Source organism: Tympanuchus pallidicinctus, unplaced genomic scaffold (genome assembly GCF_026119805.1).
Source record: "Tympanuchus pallidicinctus isolate F22 unplaced genomic scaffold, pur_lepc_1.0 scaffold1, whole genome shotgun sequence".
Classification (NCBI taxonomy): domain Eukaryota; kingdom Metazoa; phylum Chordata; class Aves; order Galliformes; family Phasianidae; genus Tympanuchus; species Tympanuchus pallidicinctus.
In genome coordinates, this window is record NW_026294618.1 from 18,172,618 (window position 1) to 18,194,036 (window position 21,419).

A 21,419-nucleotide genomic window follows, 5' to 3' on the forward strand; every position below is an offset into this window, starting at 1 on the left:
ATAGATCTCAGCCCACATACAGTAAGTACCAGGATACTTACAAACCCCTTAATTCTGAAGACAGCCTGCAAAATTGTGAACAGTGTTTTTGTACAGAATTATCTGTGCTGAACAGAAGTGCTTTTAAAAATCTTTAAAATTCCAAAAAGCTGAGTTTACAATGTATATTACTTGGCTTTCCAGAGTATAAAAACCTCCAATAGTTATTGTGGAGAAAAAATATATTGTATATTATCAAAATTAAAAGAAAAAGATATTTATACTGCATATGAATACATTCATGATCTGAATCTGTAAGACATATCATAAAATGAACTTAAGATGAAATAAAACATCAAAAGAGTGAAAGTTTTCAGAAATTTCATCCAGAACAGATTTTCAAACCTCAGACGTCTTCTTGGTCCACATACCTTTGCAAAGGGATCAATGAAATCATTTCTGTGTGTATGAATGAATGAAAGCTTAAAAATACATCAAGTTCAAATTCTCATCTGGGCATAAAGGATTGATGATGTCACAATTAAAAATTTACAGAACTGCAATAACTATGGATAAATACAATTAAAACCATTTCACTGAAATAGAACAAATCTAAAATATTCTTGTACGTGCCTACAAGATCTGCAGTTAAAATTACAGGAGAAACTGCATCTAATGCCCTGAAATTACTACTTAATCTTTTTTTTTTCTTTTTATGGTTTATTGGATATTAGTATAAAAGAGTAGTTTTGAGAAGACGTTACACTTGTGTCTTATTTTTAAGAACAGATATGTACATATTCAGCATATATGTTTCTGTTCAAGAAACTGGTACTAAAAGCAAGATTTTTCTAAGAATTCAGACAATGTCTCTTTTCAGTTTCAATTTAAACTTCTACTGATTTTGGCAGAAGTAGTGCCAGCTCAGTTGTTAGTGCCTTAGAAAATTTTACTTAATGCATTCACAATTTAAATGGTGTCTTTCTCAGGACACTGTGATGCTTGGAACTTCTACGTCTAGGTCAGCCATTACAATATGGACCACACTTAGTAAAATCACTGTCATACAATAGGTGGCCTAACTGAAACAAATAGTTATGTTATCTAACCACAGGTAAGAGACTGGGCTTCCTCATCTCTGTCATTGAGCAACTGTTCTGTGGTTTTGTAGCATCTGTGTTTTTGTTTTGTTTTGTTTTGTTTTTTTTTTTCCTGCAGAAGGAAAGAAAGTTGTGACAGTGAAATGAATGCTGCTTTACAACTTAGAGATTGCCTCACAGATATTTCCACATACCAGAAGCAGATTCTCAGTAATCAGGCTGGAATCATTCATCTTAGTGAAAATCTACTAGTGGACTTCAGCAAAGGTGCTGACTTGTTTTTAGAGACAGTTCTTTATTATAAATTAAATGATCTTTCTTTCCTATCTTTTCTAAAATACTACTAATTTTGCAGTGCAGAGACAATTTTAATTAGAAGTACCTACAAGAGACATTACCAGTTCATTTCAAAAACAACTGAGCAATTAAATTATTTATTAGCAGAACAAAATTAGATTCTTAATCAATGCTTCAATTGGAATTTTGGTTTTCTACCATATTATTAAAAAAAATAGGGGGAGAAAATAGAGAATGCTCACTTTTGAAAGCAGAATGTTAAATTTCATAATGCTAGGATCATATTCATCTATAAATTCAAACTTCCCTTAGAGTAACTTGAATATTTTCTTCCTTATTCAATTCTGTAATATCCTCTGGAAAAAAGTAATCAAATTATATTACACCACATCACTATTAACTAAATCTATGTATTTATAGATAAGTAAAAATATATTGATATAAATGTAAGGGTTTAGATCAAACTTTTAATATGGATCATTTGTAATTTTAAGAATGCCGTGTTCAGAAATGCTTGTGTAGCAACATGAAAATCCACATTTTTATGTTTATCATGTTTAAAATATAGAACAAGTAAAGAAGAATTTCTTCAGTATCATTGTAAATCAGTTCTTATTGCAGAAAATGAAAGAGATTTACAGTGTCTGAATTGCAGAATTATTAATAATTTTTATGAACATAGCAATCACTTCTACAATTATATTTACAGCTAATGCATACTATTCTCTTCATCTTTCTTTAGGTTTTGGAGAATGTGAGTGTTTTTGTTTTGTTTTTGTTTTTGTTGTTTTTTTGCATTAGCATGAAAATGAATTTGAATTTAATGGTATTTCTGATGATAAGCAATTAAACTGGAATTGTAATAATCCTTCTGTACAGAATGGAAACAATCTAAAGCTTAATTGTGTAATTAAACTGACCACTTCTGGTAACAAACTGATAATGAACTTTTAATGACCCTATGAATCTAACTTAATCTAACTGCTATCTATTATTTCACCTCAATTTAAAAAAAGATATTCAAGTTGTTTGTTTCAGAAATGAGAATGAAGTATCTTCTGAAAATAGTAGATGGTAGCACTTCTATTATTAAAGGTATTCCTATATATAAGCCTGCTTCATATATGCTTTGTTATCACAAAAAAAAAAGAGAAAAAGAAAAAAAAGACAGCATTGCCAACTGTATTTAACCTTATATATATTATTCACATCTCCTGTTCTACATCTTCTTAGTTTACCATGAAGAATTAAGGAATTAAGAGATTTGTGGCAAAAAATATGTCAGTTATTGGTTATTCAGGTTGCCTAACTTCTGCTTGTTTTCTGGTTGTTTTTTTTTTTTTTTTTTTTTTTTAATTTAAGTGAATGTTTCTTGCTTAATTTCAGCTGATGATTTCGACCAATCAAACACTTTTTAATTCCAAAATATGCCCAGGAACAATCAGCATGTTTCTTTTGACTGCAGACTTGCTAAAATATTTGAAATCTTCTATGCATCTCAGACACTAGCTAGAACAGTCAGGTTACCTGCAATTCAAAGATGAGTGGAAAGATACTACATCACTGCCAGCAGGGACACAGATCCTAAGATCCACTCTGATTATACCAAACTTGGGTTGTAACAAGATTAATTCAAAATGTCACTGGAGAATGACTGGAAAACGCCTTTAGCACACTGTGCCACTGAGGAGTTCAGGGAAGTAAACATTTTTTTTGCTGCCTGGTTCCAAACACCACAAGCTTCCTTTAAATCAGTTTTCTCTAAATCTAACACATTCACTTATCATATTTTTTCATTTCATAGATTAAAGAGATTCAGACAGATCTGTTTGGAAGCTTCCAGGCAGCTTGGTCACTATGCAGTGACAACACACAAACTACACATCACTGACAAGTGCATTCCACCTTTCCTGCTCTTAGCTGCTTGTTGAATGCTCATCTCTAACCATAAGCTGCTTTATAAAGGTTTTTAGCTAAAATATCATTTACCCTAGGAACAACAAACGATTAACGACTTGAAGCACAGGTGTGACAAATGTTGTTCTGACCAGCAGGCATTTAAAAAAAACACAACAGTGATTATGCATAATCGTTTCCAGTTGTTCTTTAATGAAAATATCAGACTATGTGATAAAATGTCTTATGGAAACCTGTGCATCAATTGCTCTTCTTGTGCAATGTATATTCTCATCTAGATCTCAAACTGGTTGGGATAAAACCTTTGGTCCACAAAATAATGCTAACTGGGATTCCAATGACTCTCTAACTATATATTATTTCAGAACAACAATATTGTGCTGCTTCATCACAAAGCATTGTACTACAGTACAATTACTAGAATCTCATCCAAATATTGGTGCTTATGGATATTATTTAGAATATAAACATTAACATCTTTATCGATGACAGCCAGTGGGACTGAGCATACCCTCAGCAAATTTGCTGATGGCATCAAAATGAGGGGTGTGGTTGACACAATAAAACTTGCTCTTGTGAATCCTCTGAAAGTTTTTTTAACACAATTACACACGTAAAATTATGTAACAGTACAAAACAAACAGCAAGTACTTAGTAGGAATTAGAGCTGCTCATATTAATTCCTCATTTATACAACAAACACTTTTTGTTTCATGGAAGGCAACTTAGGTTAGAAATGACTTTTAGTTTGTTTGTTTTGCTTTGCTTTAACCATCAATAGAGTAGTTGTAGATTCATCATCCTTAAGAATATACAGTAAATGGAGGAAAATGTTAAAGCATGGAAGTAGGAAGGTCGTGAACTAATGATACTGCAATACATGCCACTTTCATGCCTGTCATCTTTCATAACTGTGGAACACTGCTCATAATCACAGATGAAAATAGAGATTGGCATAACACACCAGTATTGAAATGGAATTCATTGTTGCTTACAGAACAGAAAAATAATGGATTAATTGCATCTGTTTTAAGCATTGCTACTTTTTAAAAGAATTTTACTCATGGAGTTTTAGTAATACAATATTTTTTTGAAGAAAGTAGAAAGCTTCAAGTAGGACTCTTACAGAAATAAAACTCTGGGTTTGTGTGCACAATTCTTCCCAATAATCATTCTTGCATTTATCCAGGAACAAACATAATCAGCAACTACTTCTGAGTCCCAAGGAGCCAGTCTAACTTACGCTTCAACATTAAGAATCTCACTATGAAGAAAAAGCATTTTGGGATTTCCAAACATTATTCACATTGCATGGATTTATGTGAAATATTACATCATGTACAAGAAAAATGTTTATTGTCATGTTATTTTTAATGCATTTCTCTGACAAGAGGAAACTGTATCATTTCAGAAACATGAATGTTACTCGTTATCCCTTATGTGTGGGGATACACTCATATTCTTGTCCTCAACTAATGCACACCTATCCTGACGTGTCAAAGAATTAGTAAGAAATCTAGTAAAAGCGATAGAATTTTATTTTTGAAGACTACAAAAAAAAAAAAAAAAAAAAAAAGATAAAAGAAAAATGATTTCATCTGACAGAGTTCTCCACTGCTGAGGATCATAGAATCATAGAATGGCCTGGGTTGAAAAGAACGACAATGATCAGCTAGTTCCAACCCCCCTGCTATGTGCAGGGTTGCCAACCAGCAGACCAGGCTGCCCAGAGCCACATCCAGCCTGGCCTTGAATGCCTCCAGGGATGGGGCATCCACAACATCCTTGGGCAACCTGTTCCAGTGTATCATCACCATCTGGGTGAAAAACTTCCTCCTAATTTTTAACCTAAGCCTCCCCTGTCTCAGTTTAAAACCATTCCCCTTTGTCCTATCACTATCCACCCTCAGAAACAGCCATTCCCTCTCCTGTTTATACGCTCCCTTCAAGTATTAGAAGACCACTGTGAGGTTTTCCTGGAACCTTCTCTTCTCCAAGCTAAACAGGACCAGTTTCCTCAGCCTTTCCTCTTAGAAGAACAGGATATCAGCTTGGAGGCTTGCTTGCTGGAATTTGTGAGTGATGAATTTCTAGTTGTGATTGAGAAAATGTCACAATCTACCTTTATCCACTGCAAAGATTATTTTTATCACCAATCTCAGGAAAATATTTCTTAACAGTGCTTTTTCTGCCTTCCAACTTCCTATTTCCCTACTTTTGCTGCATTTCTAATGCCCCCATCCGTCCAAGTTATGCTGTCAATTACAATACTTTTTCTAGGAAGAAAACACAGATATCTCTACACAAGGAATTAAAAGAATTTCACCTGCTAGCACTGCAAATAGATTAATTTATTTATGATCACTTAATTTCACAGTTTTGTGGTAGGCTCCTGTTTGTATGTATTTGCAGCCTGAAATATGTCTTTAAGACAGCTGAAGAGGAAGGGATGTTGTGAGAGGAATTTCTTCCTACTTTATTACATTCTTCCTATCACTTAAAACAGCTATTAAAAAATGTTTAAGATATAATTTCTCTGAATATATCATAGAACATTAAGATTTCTTTTCATAAACTAAAGACAGGTTAACCTGTCAGAAATACCATTTGTATGAAAGTATCAAAAACAAGACATAGAGGATACAGTTAAAAATAGCATTGCCAATGAAAAAATTTAAAAGGCCCTAATATTACGTAATATTGATTTGCAGCTCATGCTGCTCTTAACATCTATCTGAAAACCAGGACATGCAGAATTTATGTTCTGAAGGAAGAAAAAGAATAATGGGGTCAAAAAGATTTTCCAGTGCTGGAGAGTAACCACACCACTTTATATTCTACTGACAATGAGGTTTTCAGCAAACATGAATATATACAACTGAGGAAGAAAATTATTTTGAGAATACACACATGGAGACCTAAGCATTGTAATCATGATTTTAATTGAGTGCCTCTAATGGAGGTTCCAAAGAGGTTAAACCACGGCTGGATGAAATATTAATGTATTTAGTAGCTACTGGTTTACCATTTTGTTGGATTAAAATGACAAAAGGTCATTGCATAAGCAAACAAACATCTCTAAATGTTGAGATTGTTAGAATGCAATAGAAGAAGTTTTGAGATTTAACAATAAACTCTTCAGAAATTGAATCAGTGACAGAACAAGTTAATCTCCAAACTTATTGCACTTAATTTTAACGACATATTATCTGTTTTTTTATGCATGCTAAGTAGGGTATTTTATATGTTGTTTAAAGACATGTATCATAATTATTTGAAGATTTCATGTACAAAAATATTTTATGCATACTCAGCACTACTCAGCACGAATCCCTCCTTGATGCCCAGTAGCTTTTCAGGAAGAATCCTTTCTTTTTTTTTTTTTTTTTTTTTTTTTTTTTTTGAAGAGCTGTATTCCTTTTCAGAGGAGCAGAATAGACAGCATCACCATAACACATAATCATTTTTGACAACCCATCAGTCCAAAGAGACATTTGGAAGTGTTCTATGAGAGTACTTGAAACTCTCTTTATGATTCCAGAGACTTGGAAGTTTAGAAGAGCTGATTCAACAACTGTGCTAGGAGTCCCATTTCTTGAATACTGTGTTAATGCAATGCTGGGATCCACTGCTCTTTCTTGTGCAAACATCTTTAGGTTGTCTGGTGCCTATCAATCAGCATATATCAGATCAAGCTTTCATTTGGTCTAAATAATGTAAATATGTTTATGACTGGAGAAGGCCAATACTCTTAATCCATATTTTATCAAACCACTAGTCTAGTTTGCTTGACTCCACACATTCTGGAAAAAATTATCTGTGTAATAGTACAGTGAAGAGCACAGTGAAGTGGTGGGTGATGCGTTTTAGCAGTGCTGACACCAAGAGTAGGTCACCTCTGTTGGTGTAGATTTTTACATGTGGCATGCAGGTTCTTGATAACTGCTATTGAAAATGCATAGCTACTGGTGGTGACCATATTAAAAAATCAGTGCTTTGTAGCTGAGAATTTGCTCTATCAAATGGAGTGAAAACTCTTAAGAAGGGAGAATTTCCAGCTTAATTATTATTTAAGGAATTATTGGAGAGATCCACAGGAAAACTGTACTTAGGGACGTAGGAATGGAGTACCATTGCCAGCTCTTTAAGGAAACCCTTCTGAGAGCACAAGAGACAAGAGCTCTCCATCCACCAGCATAAGAAATCAAGCAAAAGAGGCAGGAAACCAGAATGGTTGAGCAAGGACCTGCTGGTTAAATTGAGGGATAAGAAAATACAGAGGCAGAGGCAGCAGGGATATGTGGCTTCAGATGAATGCACGAATGCCATCTGGACATGCAGAGATGGGATCTGGAAAGCCAAGGTATAGATGGAACTGCATTTGGCAAGGGATGTGAAAAATAACAAGGGATTCTATAGGTATACTTGTCAGAAGAGACAAGGCAGAAGAGAAGAGGCAAAGAAAAGTGTACCTTCAGAGAAATGAGAAGGGAGAATTGGCTTCGACAGATTTGGAAAAGGCAGAGTTCCCTGCTTCAATCTTCACTGGCTATCATGTTTCCCACACCTCTCATGTCTGAATCTCTAGGTGGGATTCAAAGGAAGAAAATCCCTCTCAAGAGCAGATAGAGACTACAAGTTTATTGGGGCTGGCTACATGTTAGGAAAAAATTCTTTACTCAGGGGTGGTGAGGCACTGGTAAAGGCTGCCCAGAGAAACTGTGGATGCCCTATCCCTGGAAGTGTTCAAGACTGTTGGATGGGGCCCTCAGCAGTCCTAGTGGGTGGCAACCCTGCCCATGACAGCGGGGTTGGAATTAGATGTTCTTTATGGTCCTTTCCAAATTAAACCATTCTATGATTCTATGACGTGACTTTCTTATCTCGCTGATCTAACCTCACCGATTCTAATGGAAATGTAGTCAGCACCATGTTAATAGACATACATTTATGCAGATATACCAGCTACATTGATGTTAAACATCAAGCTATCTAAGAAGGAGTGCACACTCAGGTCTAAAAAGTAATTTGGTTTAGAGAATTTTACAAGGCAGTAAAAAGTAATAATCTATTGTGTTTTTTGATGAATTTAAGAATTAATGTGATTAACTTTCCTCTTCTACTCTGATTCTTCAAATTTTTTCCAATGTTAAGAAAGTCAGCCCTAATTTTCAATTTATGTCATAAAAGCAAACAATCTATATTTTGTAAAATAGAACCATAATGTAAAGCAACAAATTTTAAATTCAATTTAGGCAAGTAGAATTAAGCTTTATGGAAGAAAATGTTTAAAGTAGTTTAAAAGAACCTCCACAAAAAAAAAAAAAAAAAAAAAAAAAAAAAAAAAATTGTATTTCAGTAGTAAAATGCATTCATTTCCAGTTTTTTTAATCAAGGTGAATTCATACATTTGAAAATTCTAATTTCCAGACATTATATACTCAAAGATTGTTATTACATGGGCATGGACAGATCAATATTGCTCTTACGAAGCTTTCAGAACCCTTCTATGCATTAAAATGTATTCAGATCCTCATTAATGGAGTCATCAATCTCATGCAATTATTGAGCATATATATCATCTAAATATATCTTATACTTATTCCAGGCTCCAGGATTTAAATTATTCATTACTTACCCCAGTTCTTTGAACTTCCAAGAAAATTGCTCTTTGAAATGATTTCTCCCAAACTGCCAACTCGCTGCCCAGCTCTACATTGAAACAATGACTCTTGCCATGTCCAACCATAACACTGAAACAATAGGGCCTGTGGTCTTCGAAATCGAAGTCCTGATGAATACCAAAATACAAGTTTGCTTGTAGCCAACAATCATCAGCAAGCCAGAGCTGAAAGATATGTTTCAGTATGTGATTCTTCATCTAGCAAAACAGTTAAAGCAACATTGTCTTTTGTAAGCAGTGAGTACTTGGATATGTTGTTATTAAGTTAATAATTATTTTGAAGAAACATTCTGACAATTAAGCAATATTTCCAAAATTCTCTAATTGGTTCTAATTCATGTAACCTTGTATCATACTACTTCAGTAGTTCAAAATTACTGTCAAACTTATCTAAGCAACGCATTCACAATTTAAAAGGAGTTTGTACAATACATTGTTTACAGTGAGAAGAAACAAAATTTCTTATTTGTTTGAATGCACTTCAAGAGCCGTCCATAAGTCTTACTGATGAATATAGCTAATGCATTCTAACTGGATTTCAATTTCCTGAACACTCAGGAATGTAATACTCCACCAAGTACACAAAGGGTCATTCAGGGAATGATGACCTGAACTTTCTAATATCCTCTAATAGCTTCCATTGCTGCTCTGCTACAACAAAGGGAGTGAAATGGGATACTGCCACCATCTTCAGGATGAAGAAGATGAAAAATTTCACAAAATTTTCACTTTTATCATAACAAAAATCCTTGTAAAAGAAAGCTTTTCACTGAAAACAAAATGTCATGTGAAACTTCTCAAATATTAAAAGTGACTAGCATAGAGAAAAACAAAACTAAATTAAAAGCTTTTACAATTGAGTACTTTCAATGATTGATTTTCCATATATATATTTATATATTTTAATTTCTATTTATCAGGGCCTTTTCCCATCTCCATTTCTCTATAACGATATGGAGCAGAAAAGATTGAAAAACCATGAAAGAATTTACGAATGGAATCTTTTTTCTCATCTTATAAAATCACTTGCAATCAGAATTTTATTTCTCTAGCAATCCACATCAAGTTTGAGAGAGCTGACTCAGGTCAAGCAGATCCGAGGCAAAAGCAGTAACGCTGGAGTGGACATAACTGGCTTTGAAAAGATCAGAATGTAGCTCTGTAATGGCACCTAAGTCCTGGAATCTCACAGTAAAAGATTCTTTAGACTTCAAATTTATTTTTTCCAAAGGTTCCAACAGTATATCAGAGCCTACCAGAGACTGGAAATTCCGTAGACATAAAAACAAGCAAACAACTGGGATCTGAGCCTTGTCACCTAAAATACTTTGCTATATGTAAGACAAATGTTTAAAAGCACAGGGTTTTGCATCCTTTCTGTTCTAGATGCACAAACAACTTTGCAGGACAGCAGTGAAGATCCAGTTTCAGTAATAAAAAGTAGAGGAAACAAATGATTCAGCAGTATAATCTTCCTTGTGTACTGCTCTCGTATTCATAAACAGGATCAAAATAACTCATACTGAATATTTTGTTCATATAGGTGAATTACTGAATAACGTTAAGCTGGCATATCTAAACTTATCCAATTTACTTGCCTATCTGTTAAATTATGGATATTTGAGGGCATACCTCTGAGGTAATACATAATTGTACCAGGGTACATGAGATTTTGCTGTCAAAAAAGGCCCTACAGCTGGCATAGGAGAGTTTTTTGTCTTTATGCAGTTCAAAACTACTTTCCAATGCTTGTTTGCACTGGCAAAAAAGAACCTGAATAAAATAAGTGCATATCATCTCATATTAAGTACACATGGAGTAACAAGTAATAAGCCTACATCTACTTCAGTACTACCCAATGAATAGTACTCATCGTGGCTGTTAGACTAAAATATTTTTGTTTCATCTTTTTGTACTTAGAAATGTGATGTGTGAAATACTATGCAATAAAAGAAAATCAAACATCTTTAATGCAGGTTACTTTTAAAAACACATATAATGTTATATACTGCTTTTCATTAACAGTTCCAGTAAATACAAAGTATGAAGAAAGTTTAGGACATATATATAAATTTATAAATTTATAAATTTAGGACATATACATAAGTGGGATCACATTTTCAGTCACCTGCCTGTTACTGTTAATTGTTCATGTATATGAATGCTAATTAACATATTTTCATATCTATGTGAATTAAAATATGTATTTATATGCATGTATACACACACCATCCTAAAATACAGCAAAACGGTTAAAAGTGCCCTTCCCATATTGGATGCTTATTTTCCATTTTTAACTCTTTTTGCTTAATGAACACAGGTGAGACGCTTACAGTTGAGTAACAAGTGCACCTTCTCTTAAAAATAGAAAAGCACTCTCCATCATGGCTTTGCAGTAGTTCTAACCAGCTCCTGAAAATCCTTAAAAACACTCTCCCAATCTGTATTTTTTACAACATAAACTCCACCTTTCAGTCTATAATGTAGGAACTCTAATCTCTTAAGATTTTTTCCATCTTTTTGGATTTGTTCAGTTTGCCTCATCATCATTCATATCAAAGGATCAACAGAAAAGAGGTTAAAGTGCTGAACTTGAGCTTTTGCACTTTAGTTAATGTATTCATGAAGACTAGCAATTAAACATTAATTTATTAAAATGTCAAGAACATTAAAGGGTTGAATCTTTGGTAGTTTACTTCCCATTTCCTTTTCTTAATGAAAAAGTACCACAGAACGTGATTTAAGGATAAACTATCTTTGAAATTAAAAAGGGGTGGCTTTCAAATCGGTAGCGATATTTGAAGGAGAAAAATCAAAAGCAAAACCCACACTGGAGAAAAATCTTTTCAAAAAGTATGAGTATTTGTTTTGTTGTTGCCCAAATTATCTACCTGGAAAATGTAAATTTTAAGAAAACCTAATAAGACAGAATCAAAAATCAGGGTCAGATTCTCTGCTCTTTGCTGCTGTCTCGGTGATGGTCAGGATCTTTCCGCACATACCCATGATCAGTCACGGTCACATTAATCTACATTAACGCTACATCCACAAAAGAAGTACTGAGCTCCTGGATGAGTGCCTGTGCTCTGGAGCTCAGCTCAGGTCTGCAACTCCAAGAGTGTCAGGCTCTTGGTAAGGCACTGGCCAAGACCCTTCCCTCTCTCACTTCTGTCAGAAAAGGGAATCATCCCCTCCTGCTCAGTAAAAGTAGGCTTCCTAGAGTATAAAAGCAAACACTGATGGGCTGGAATTTTCACTTACAGCTGCAAAACAGGCATCTGACATCAGGTTCTTTTACCAGCCAGTTAACGGAGCTGACACAACTCTAAAAGGGAGATGTCAGTGCAAGGCTGAGAGCTATTGTTTGTTTTTTTTTTTTATTTTGTTTTTGCTTGTTTGTTTTTGTCTGTGTGCTTCTTACTCTGTTTGTAACTTCATCATGTTTACTATTTATTTATTTTTAAATTACAATCCTCAAAATAGATGTAGGAAATATATCACTGCTGTGGAAAGTCAGTTTGGGACAAGCAATTTGAGCAGCCAGGACATGGAAACTCCATCATTCCATTCTCCAAACAATTTGGTCCTTTAATGAAACAGGTAACAACACCCTTTTTGCTGTACAGGGTGGAGTGTTATTGTCAGGTCTTTGCTTCTGTACACTGTCCCAGTTAACTGTGTTCTGATAGAAAAGCATCCACAAGAAGTACTCCATCAACTAAGGAGCTCTCCCTTGGTAGCATTGCTAAGCCAGGATCTGCACCAGTAACACAGCAACATTCCTTCTCCACAACATGAGTACATGCTCAAAGGAGGAACATCAGAGGGAAGGACAGCAGCTGGTGAGAACTAGAGCTTGTTTGGAATTTTTCAATGAAACAGCATCTCATGGGAAAGGATTTTCTTGTTTATTCCTTGAGAAAGTTTTCAGTTTTACTTTCTTAGGAATATCTTTCATCTAGCTCTATCTTGCCTGCAAAGTTCTTTTTGATTATTCAGTAGTGAACTATACTAACTTATCTGATGCAACTACTTAAAAAATATCTTTTGTAAGTCAACTATTTAAACAGACCAGTAGAGTTTGTTCTAAAGCCTTCCTTGCTACAAGCTAAACAGAAATATGACACTATGTCTAGATGGTGGAAAAAATAAAGAAATTTATGGTACACAAATGGACATCACTGCCCCTTTTATGGTTAAAAACAACTATAATGTTATCAAATTATGAATGATCTAAGAATGGCAGAATTGTATAGTTCTTATTACTCAAATAAAAGCATTTTCATGTAGAAAACATTCTTCAATACATTCACTTAAAAAATCTAAGCTACTAGGAAAATAACATTATCTGATTCCATTATGATTAGCTGATCATCAGCATTTCATGTCTGATTCTCACATGGAAAGAAAATACTCTTCAGTTTAGGAGAACTTAAGGAATTTGCCTACTTGGACCTTAATCTGTTTTCCAGATTCAATTATACTGCAACAGTCATTGCAAAAAGGTTTTATTACAACAAATAAGCTACTTGAATGTCAGCTACCCCTAAATGAGATTAAACTGATCTCAACATCAACAGGAAGAGGCAAGCTTTCTTTACTGTATAATATAATTGTAATTGTTCGGAAACCTACCTTGTGAATTTTAAATAGAACCTCACAGAGGTTATACATTTTTTCAGCTCGTACCCAGTCTAGTGTGCTTACCTATAATATCAAAATACAATATTAAGAACAAATTCTTCTTCATTCTAAAATCATTTAAAAATGAAAAAAAATATATAGATTTCACCAATCATTATTCTATCTTTAAATATAAGCAAATGTTAACTACATTTAATATCTAGCATTTAAAAATACTGTCAAATAGCATTCAGTTTCTTCCAGAAACAGTATCTACGTGAGTTTTACTATAATTAAAATATATGATATAATTAGAGAGATTTCTTTTCCATTGTTACTACAGCATGATGGAAACCTTTTTGTAATCTCTGTGGTGAGGTACATAATAATATTTATTTTTCACTGTGCTAGCATAGAGAACCTTCTCAAACACAAAGGCATTCTGCTCCATATCTCAATTTAATAAAAACCTTAGCATCAGCAGACCAAGATGTGGTCCTAAATACAGGTTTGAGTTGACATACGGTAGGGCACCATTATCTTAATATTTATATTAAAAACAGAAACTACAGAGATTACAATATTTGAAATTAAAAAGCTTGTCAGCTGCGCACATAACAATGAATACTAATAACTGGATTTTGTTTTCTTTTGTTTTTGTTGTTTTATCTTGTTCACATTATAGGCTATTCAAATTTGACAGTTGGAATGATAGGTGAAGACTTTTCCTTAAGACTAGGTCATGACATACTGTGCTAATCTATTTTCTATTAAAAACAGAATCTAGCCTAGATAGCATAAGGAAAAGAGAACCCAGGCATGAAAAATATCAGGGAAATACACATTGTTTTAATTACATGTTTTAGCACAAAATTCTAACTTTCTAAATTAAAAAAAAATTCTAAATTAATAGGAATATCTATATAGATTTATAAAGAATTTGAGTTAACTGAACCCTGAAGCTTTTAGCACAAGCAAATCAGTGTTTTGGTAACTGTTCTAACAGGTTGGATGCCTTAAAATGCCAGGGAAGATGTAGCTTGGTTTGTTTCCCCTCCCTCACTTTCCAAAGGAAGAGAGCAGATTCACTCTCTCAAAGTATTAGCTATAACAAAATGTGTCTACAAATCACCTCGCTTCTATGAATAGAAGTTAACCAGGAAAGAATGGTGAAATTCTTTATGTGATTATTTCAGGGTATATAATAGCATGAATTTCAGCTATAGTACATGAATCTTGTTCATGTTGTTTCACATGAACATGATTTATATTTTTCCTTTCAATGGGATCATCTTCACGGACTCTAAATCTCAAAGGTTCAGAAATTGTGTTGTAATACCATGATGATATCACTTTATCACATCACAACAACACCGAAGACAATTGTTGTGACTTCTACCGGTTATCAAACTGTATTTCTCTGAGGGCCCTTGGAAGAGTAAGGTAAACTCAGAGCTAGTTTCTGTCTAATCTTATCTGCTTATGTTTTTTTCACATTAATTTGAACTAATGAACATTACCATTAGTCCTCTTTCATATGCTTTTCAAAGCACTGTTTTAGAATTTACTTGAATTCTGAAGATGGCAATTATCTCATCTAAATTTAGACAGAGGTGGTATCTAGTTTGATTGTTAATAACATCTTAAAAAACATAAAACCAAATTCTTAGAAATTTAATTTTAATTTTTGTTAACTGGGAAAGAAGAAAACAAAAGCAGAGGTTTCTTCCAGCCCTTACAGCTCCCTTCCATAAGATTGATGAACAGACCTTGGAAATTCTTTTTATCTTCAGTCATTGAAAGAAAGTTTATAACAAATTCATAGTAGATCTTTAACTTCTAGATGATTGGATTTAGTTCAGATGAATCATGTACTGCAAAAGGAACTGAAGACCTCAAGTTCTGCCACCACTTATTTCCAGGATATAAAGAGAGTCATACTTTAGGGTTCTCATTGTGAAACTTATATATTTTAGTAGTCAAGTGGGAAGAATCACTTGAATACAATGCATGCAGTAAAATATGCAAATACACTATGTACTTTTTCATTCTGATATATAATGAGCAGTTTCTCCTTACGAATTAAATCTCAAACCATTACTTAACAATAACTTTCAAAGTACTCAATAATACCAGAAGGAAATTTGCCAGATTTAAATCTAAACATAATTGTCTTAGAAAATTATTTTAAAGCATTTTTAGATACTATACTCGTCATCTCATCACTTCATAAGATGTAGGATTTTTTAGTCATACATCACTAATTTTTATTTTTCCATTAATCTTTTCCTTCACGTAAGGTCTATTCAATATTTTATTTCAAGTTTGCTTTTTGCTAAGAGTAAGAAATCACAAAAGATTAGAAACAATTGGAATTGAGGAATTGTAAAGCTAATTCAAAAATAAACATTACACTTTTTAATATGTTCACTTACACTAGTACTGTACACCTTTTCTTGATCCTTACCGTATGGAAATATTTTTTAGTTTGACAGCTGATATGAATATAAAATCATTAAGTAAAATAAAATAATTAGAGGCCAGATTGGATGGGGCTCTGGGAAAACTCCGTTCAAAAATAAAAGTGTCTGATTTAGTGGTTGGCAATCCTGCCCATGACATGGGAGTGAGAGAACTAGGTGATCTCTGAGATCTGTTCCAACCCAAACCATTCTATGCTTATGTGATAAATAGAACAAGCTTTAGCGTACCATTGTCGACCCTCAAAGGGGATCTTCATGCTTCTTACAAAATAAGATTTACAGCCTAAAATGGTGTTTAGTTCACTATTTGATCTGATGTTTATGAAACATAATTCAGTGACATGTTCTATAATCAAGAACAGGTGAGATATGGCTTACATTTGCTTCTTTTTTTTTTTTTTTTTTTAATTATTATTCCTGTAGATTAATTTGGATTGCTGTAATACTTTTGTGCCACCAATGATGGGAAATGGTGAAACTGCTGTGCTATTGAATTTTTTTCTGAATACTTCTGTTTTTTCCTTAATACCTTTGAATTTCTTTCATCTTTTGACTCTCTGTAACCTATTATGATATTTTCAGCAGAGATAGCTAGTAATCATAGATCACAACCAGCACCTGTATAAGCCAGGATTTTCTTTTTCTGCGTACGTCAAAAAAAGACCATCATATCTAAAGCCAAGTGAAACAATCTGAACAGCACGGTGTGCAAGGTCACCAGTACAACATAAATGACATGTTGAGAAATCTTACGGAATGGAAACAACAAAGAGATACGGGAACCCAAAGAGACAGCTGACATTAATATGGTTTCCACTATAGAACTACTGTAGTATGCTTAAATTTAAAATGCTGTTGTCAGTGGCTGCACATGATCACAAATGATTATATAATTCTAGTCAACTAGTAAATCTGGAAAGAATCAAAACACTCAGAGGACCAAAGAGATAATAAACATGAAGTAGGATACAAAAATAGGAATCATAAGTTAAAATTTTAAGACCATGGGAGACTGAAATAAACACAATAAACAGTAACACTTACAATAAAAACAGTTACAAAAATGCTAATTATTCAATTAAGTACTTTTTAGTGTGAGTTGCTTGTAAGCACCTCATGTTTCCTAAACAAGCACCACAGTGGACTTCAGAAACTACACCAAGCTATTCAAATCTTCTGGTTTTAATTAGTTAAATCAAGTAATCTCAGCAAATATTCCAAATATACTTTGGTTTAGATGTATGCATGATATTTTTTTTCTTAAAAAACAGTTACAATTTAAAATAGGATAGAGAAAATAAATTAAATGCATATTCCACATACAGGTAGTAAGCAGCAAACTGGAGGAACACTTATTATCTAAATAAATTCTGTAGTGAAATTTTGTGAAACCAATCACAAAAGATTTGCTTGTTTATTCATACATCAGCACTAAAGATTACACTATGCGTACAGAAAATAATGGGCTGCATTTAAAAGAGTATCACTTTTCAAAAGCATTCAATCCACCCAGAATAACAAAATTGTAGAGGTAAAAGCTGAAATACTTCTGGGTTGATGGTAGTTTATTTCACTGCCCTCTTTAACAATGGGAAAAAATTAGCCAAATATAACTCTTAAAAATTATGAACAGATTAAAAAAAAAATTACACATGAAAAAAATGGTCTTGAGATGAACTGTGATACAGCAGTATAAGATTCCTAAAGATGTCTAAACCAACTAAAACTAGATGCTACAAAACACATGCCAAATAGCAGTCAGATCCTAGCAAGGAAGTGAAGACAAAAAATAAGAATTAGAAAGTTAACCAGAAGCATCCATAGTGAAGTCTATGCCCCACAACTCATTGCCACCTGTTTCTTGTTAATTCATATTGGCATTATATATAACATGCATTCACAAATATTTTGAAATGACATGGCAATTCTCTCTTACATACAAAATGCTGCTAAATTATGAATGATTCTCTGCAATGTTTTTCAAAGATGATCAGATAAAATACAGTACATTAGTTTAATAGCTTTTTTTTTTTTCTTTCATTTTTTTCTTTTTTCTTTTTTTTTCTGTTACTCTCAGGCCACTGTTGCATTTATTCTTTTCCTGAAAACTATAAGCAGGAAATTCAGAGATTGCCCAGCTGTCTAATTTCAGTCCTATTTAACCACAGTGATAAAGACATGGAAATTTTTGTAAGTTTTGTAATTAAGGGCAACACAACTCCAAAGGAATAGCTTTCTTAAAACTTGAATTTTAAACACAATACTAAACCATAAGTAAGACATAAAAAATCAGTCAGTTCTGTCTACCCATACATTTATCACATATTCAATAAGAAGAAATAATTTCCATTTTGTGGAAATAAAAAATTATATATATATATTTTAAGTGACAAATTTGAATGATGCTTCCATTTCTTCCAGGGTATAAATTCAGAACCTTTTCAAGATATGAAAATTGGCAGAAATTTATCAGATTTTTTTTAGAATGAATTAAAATACTGCTTGTATATTAGCCCTTCCAAAAGAATAATTTCTGTTCGTGCCATGGTATTGTTCATATGTGCATTTTCAGAAGTATGTCACATTTCAATTATAGCAATCTGTAAACTAAGTCTGCAAGTTTTAGATGATCCACATAGATGATGCATAAAAAACATTCTCTCATAAGCAACATTTTCTTGACATTTATTTTTATTATGATGCTTCCATATTTTTAGAAGAACCATCTGAGCCACTGTTGAAACAGGTTATAAATAGAATACTACATTTGATAGATTCTTTCAGATTATAGAATTGACATTTGGTCTATGCTTCTCTTGATTTTTGTGCAGGGATAACCACGTTTCTCATCCTTAAAAAAATGAAAATTCTTAAAGAGAGTTAGCAGCTGTATTTCCACTCACGATCCCCTACACAAGAAGGAAAAGAGTAAAAATCATACCAGATCCTTTCACAATCAGTTGAAAACTTATGAGTAAAGGCATTATTACTAAACTATACGATTTGCACATCCTCTACTCTGCATAAACCACAGTGATTCACTACATTGATTCAGCACACAAACAGCAATACAATCAGAGCAACATCTCTGAAATAAAACATAATCAGAAACTCTTATCTTGTAAAGATCAGACAAGTTAAAATATTTTATTTTTGTGACAGAATAATCCCATATTTAATCTTTCATTCATAATAATAAAAAAAAGCAAAACTGTAGAAGAAATAATAAGAGAAGTACAATTGAATATCTCTAAAAATGGTGAAGTAGTTCTCTGCATGGTTTTGTTTGGAGACCTATGTTTCCAGCTATAAACCTGGGATGTGTTAGAGAACTGGTGTCTGGGTGCAGTATTGACTGGCAGCTGCTTGGGGGTGGTGGGAACAGGGTTTGGCAGGGGAGGGTCTCTCCACTCACGGTCTATCCCACCACACTTTGATGGATTGACCCCACCTTAGTACCCATTCTGCTTATCACTCACTAACCCCCACCTGGAGAAGGATTAGGTAAAGCAAAATCAAGAAAACTCATAGGTTAAGACACTTCAGTAAATGATGGAAAGAGGGAAAAAAAGCAATCACACTCCAGTTCTCCATAAATAGACCGGTGCTAAGTCAATATGCAAGAAATGTGTGCTTTTTTTTTCTTTTTTTTAAGACAAAAAACCTGCTTAACATTTTCACATTTCATATTAGTTTAAGGTTTTGTGTGATTTTTGCTCTTTAAATGGATTGTAGAAATCAAATGAAAATTCTTTCATTGACATAACATATGGGCAAAAAATAAAGAAATAAAGAAAAAAACTTCACAACTTTTCCTAAGATGTGCTTTTGCATTTTAAAGAGTCCTATTACTTGATCATTAAAAAGAAAAAAAAGGATTGAATTTAATAGAAATTCCTAGATTTAGAATTTCAGTCAAGAGAAAATGTTACTGATAGTTTCAGCCTATAAGGTTGAAGAGTACATACTTAAGTAAGGTAAATTAGATAGCACAGTAGTATGCAATGAGATTTTCACTGGATCAGCTGAAGAAACTGGAAATTGAACTACCTTATGAGCAACAGAATAAAGCTATTTAATTGAAATTGATTCTAATTTCACATACTGTTCTTTTGATTTGTTTAAAGCAATGGCACTCTGGAAGGAAAAGATTAAAATAGACTATGTGAAAAGTAACACATCAACCCCTTGCCTGTATACAAGATCCAGATCCATCTACTGTTAGTATGGATGTATCTTCTCTTTAAGAAAAGAGTGACTAGAGACTCATTACATCTATGAAAACTAAAGAAAAGTTTAATTAAAAATGTTGGCTGTAACTAGCTGAAGAAAAATTGATCTTAAAACCTTTAAAAAGTAAAACCACTACATTTCCTATTGGGAATTCTTTGAGCTATCCAGACATGATATATTTTCAGAAGACCTTGAAAGAGGTTAAGTAGCTAAAGCTCATTAAAATTAAGTGGAGTTTACAGCTTTAACTTCTTTTGAAATCTCATCTGACATTCACTTGGTAACAAAAAGCAAACTCAGATAATAACAAATAGGTTTCCATTTACAATGGAACTGTTGCAAAACATACTATATATTTTTTTTACCGGTGGAGTACTGAAAATATAGAAGGATGAACCCCTCAGTGCTAGAAACTTGAATTTGTAGAGCTGAGATGAATCAGTTCCTTCAAGTCTCTCATGTACCCATCCCATATGAATGACCTGTAAAAGAAAATAATTGAAGATCAAGGATCTATGTTTTTCAATGGTATATCTGAATAGGTTAAATCTTTCCACAAGGAAAAGTGGTCATCTTAGTGAGAATCTATCATTTTCTTCATGCTTTCCTTCCTATCACTATCACACTCTTGAGCCTCTTAATCATGTAAAAAAGACAAATCAGGTCAAAAGCCCTCAAAGAAGCTTAATTTTTTCAGTGCAAGTTGTCTGAATCTTGCTCCAACCCAGGTAGTGAAATTAACAGATCCGTATATACTGTCTGTCTACAACAACTAATGAGAAAAGGTGGATTTCACAGGAAAAAAAAAAAGTAATTTTCATAAAATCAAGTGCTCCAAGACAGTGAATCTGTCTACACTATGAGGTCCATAGTTACCATTTTAAAAGTCAATATATGTGTTCCACTTGAGCCAGCAGAAAGGTGTACTGAAACAGTCCAGCCAGCAGTCTATAAACCTACATATAGAGCAGTCAAATCTTGGACATAATAGAATTTCAAACCTTAAACCTATAAAATACATCTGAGTAAGTCACTAGAGTTATCTGAAATCTAATAGCTTTCTGTATGCTTACATATGTCATTGTTAACAAAGGGTCTCTGTCA

At 33.3% G+C, this 21,419-nt stretch overlaps 1 protein-coding gene across 1 annotated transcript in view; it reads right to left on the bottom strand.

Annotated features, from left to right (window-relative positions):
• Window positions 1-21,419, bottom strand: part of SNTG2 (syntrophin gamma 2) — a 139,416-nt gene that overhangs the window by 21,472 nt on the left and 96,525 nt on the right. Inside the window, exons 13-15 of the mRNA XM_052701721.1 lie at window positions 20,681-20,797; window positions 13,612-13,683; window positions 8,932-9,141 (exon numbers count right to left, since the gene is read on the bottom strand). Coding sequence (XP_052557681.1) covers window positions 8,932-9,141; window positions 13,612-13,683; window positions 20,681-20,797 — 399 coding nt within the window. The remainder of the gene's footprint in view (window positions 1-8,931; window positions 9,142-13,611; window positions 13,684-20,680; window positions 20,798-21,419) is intronic.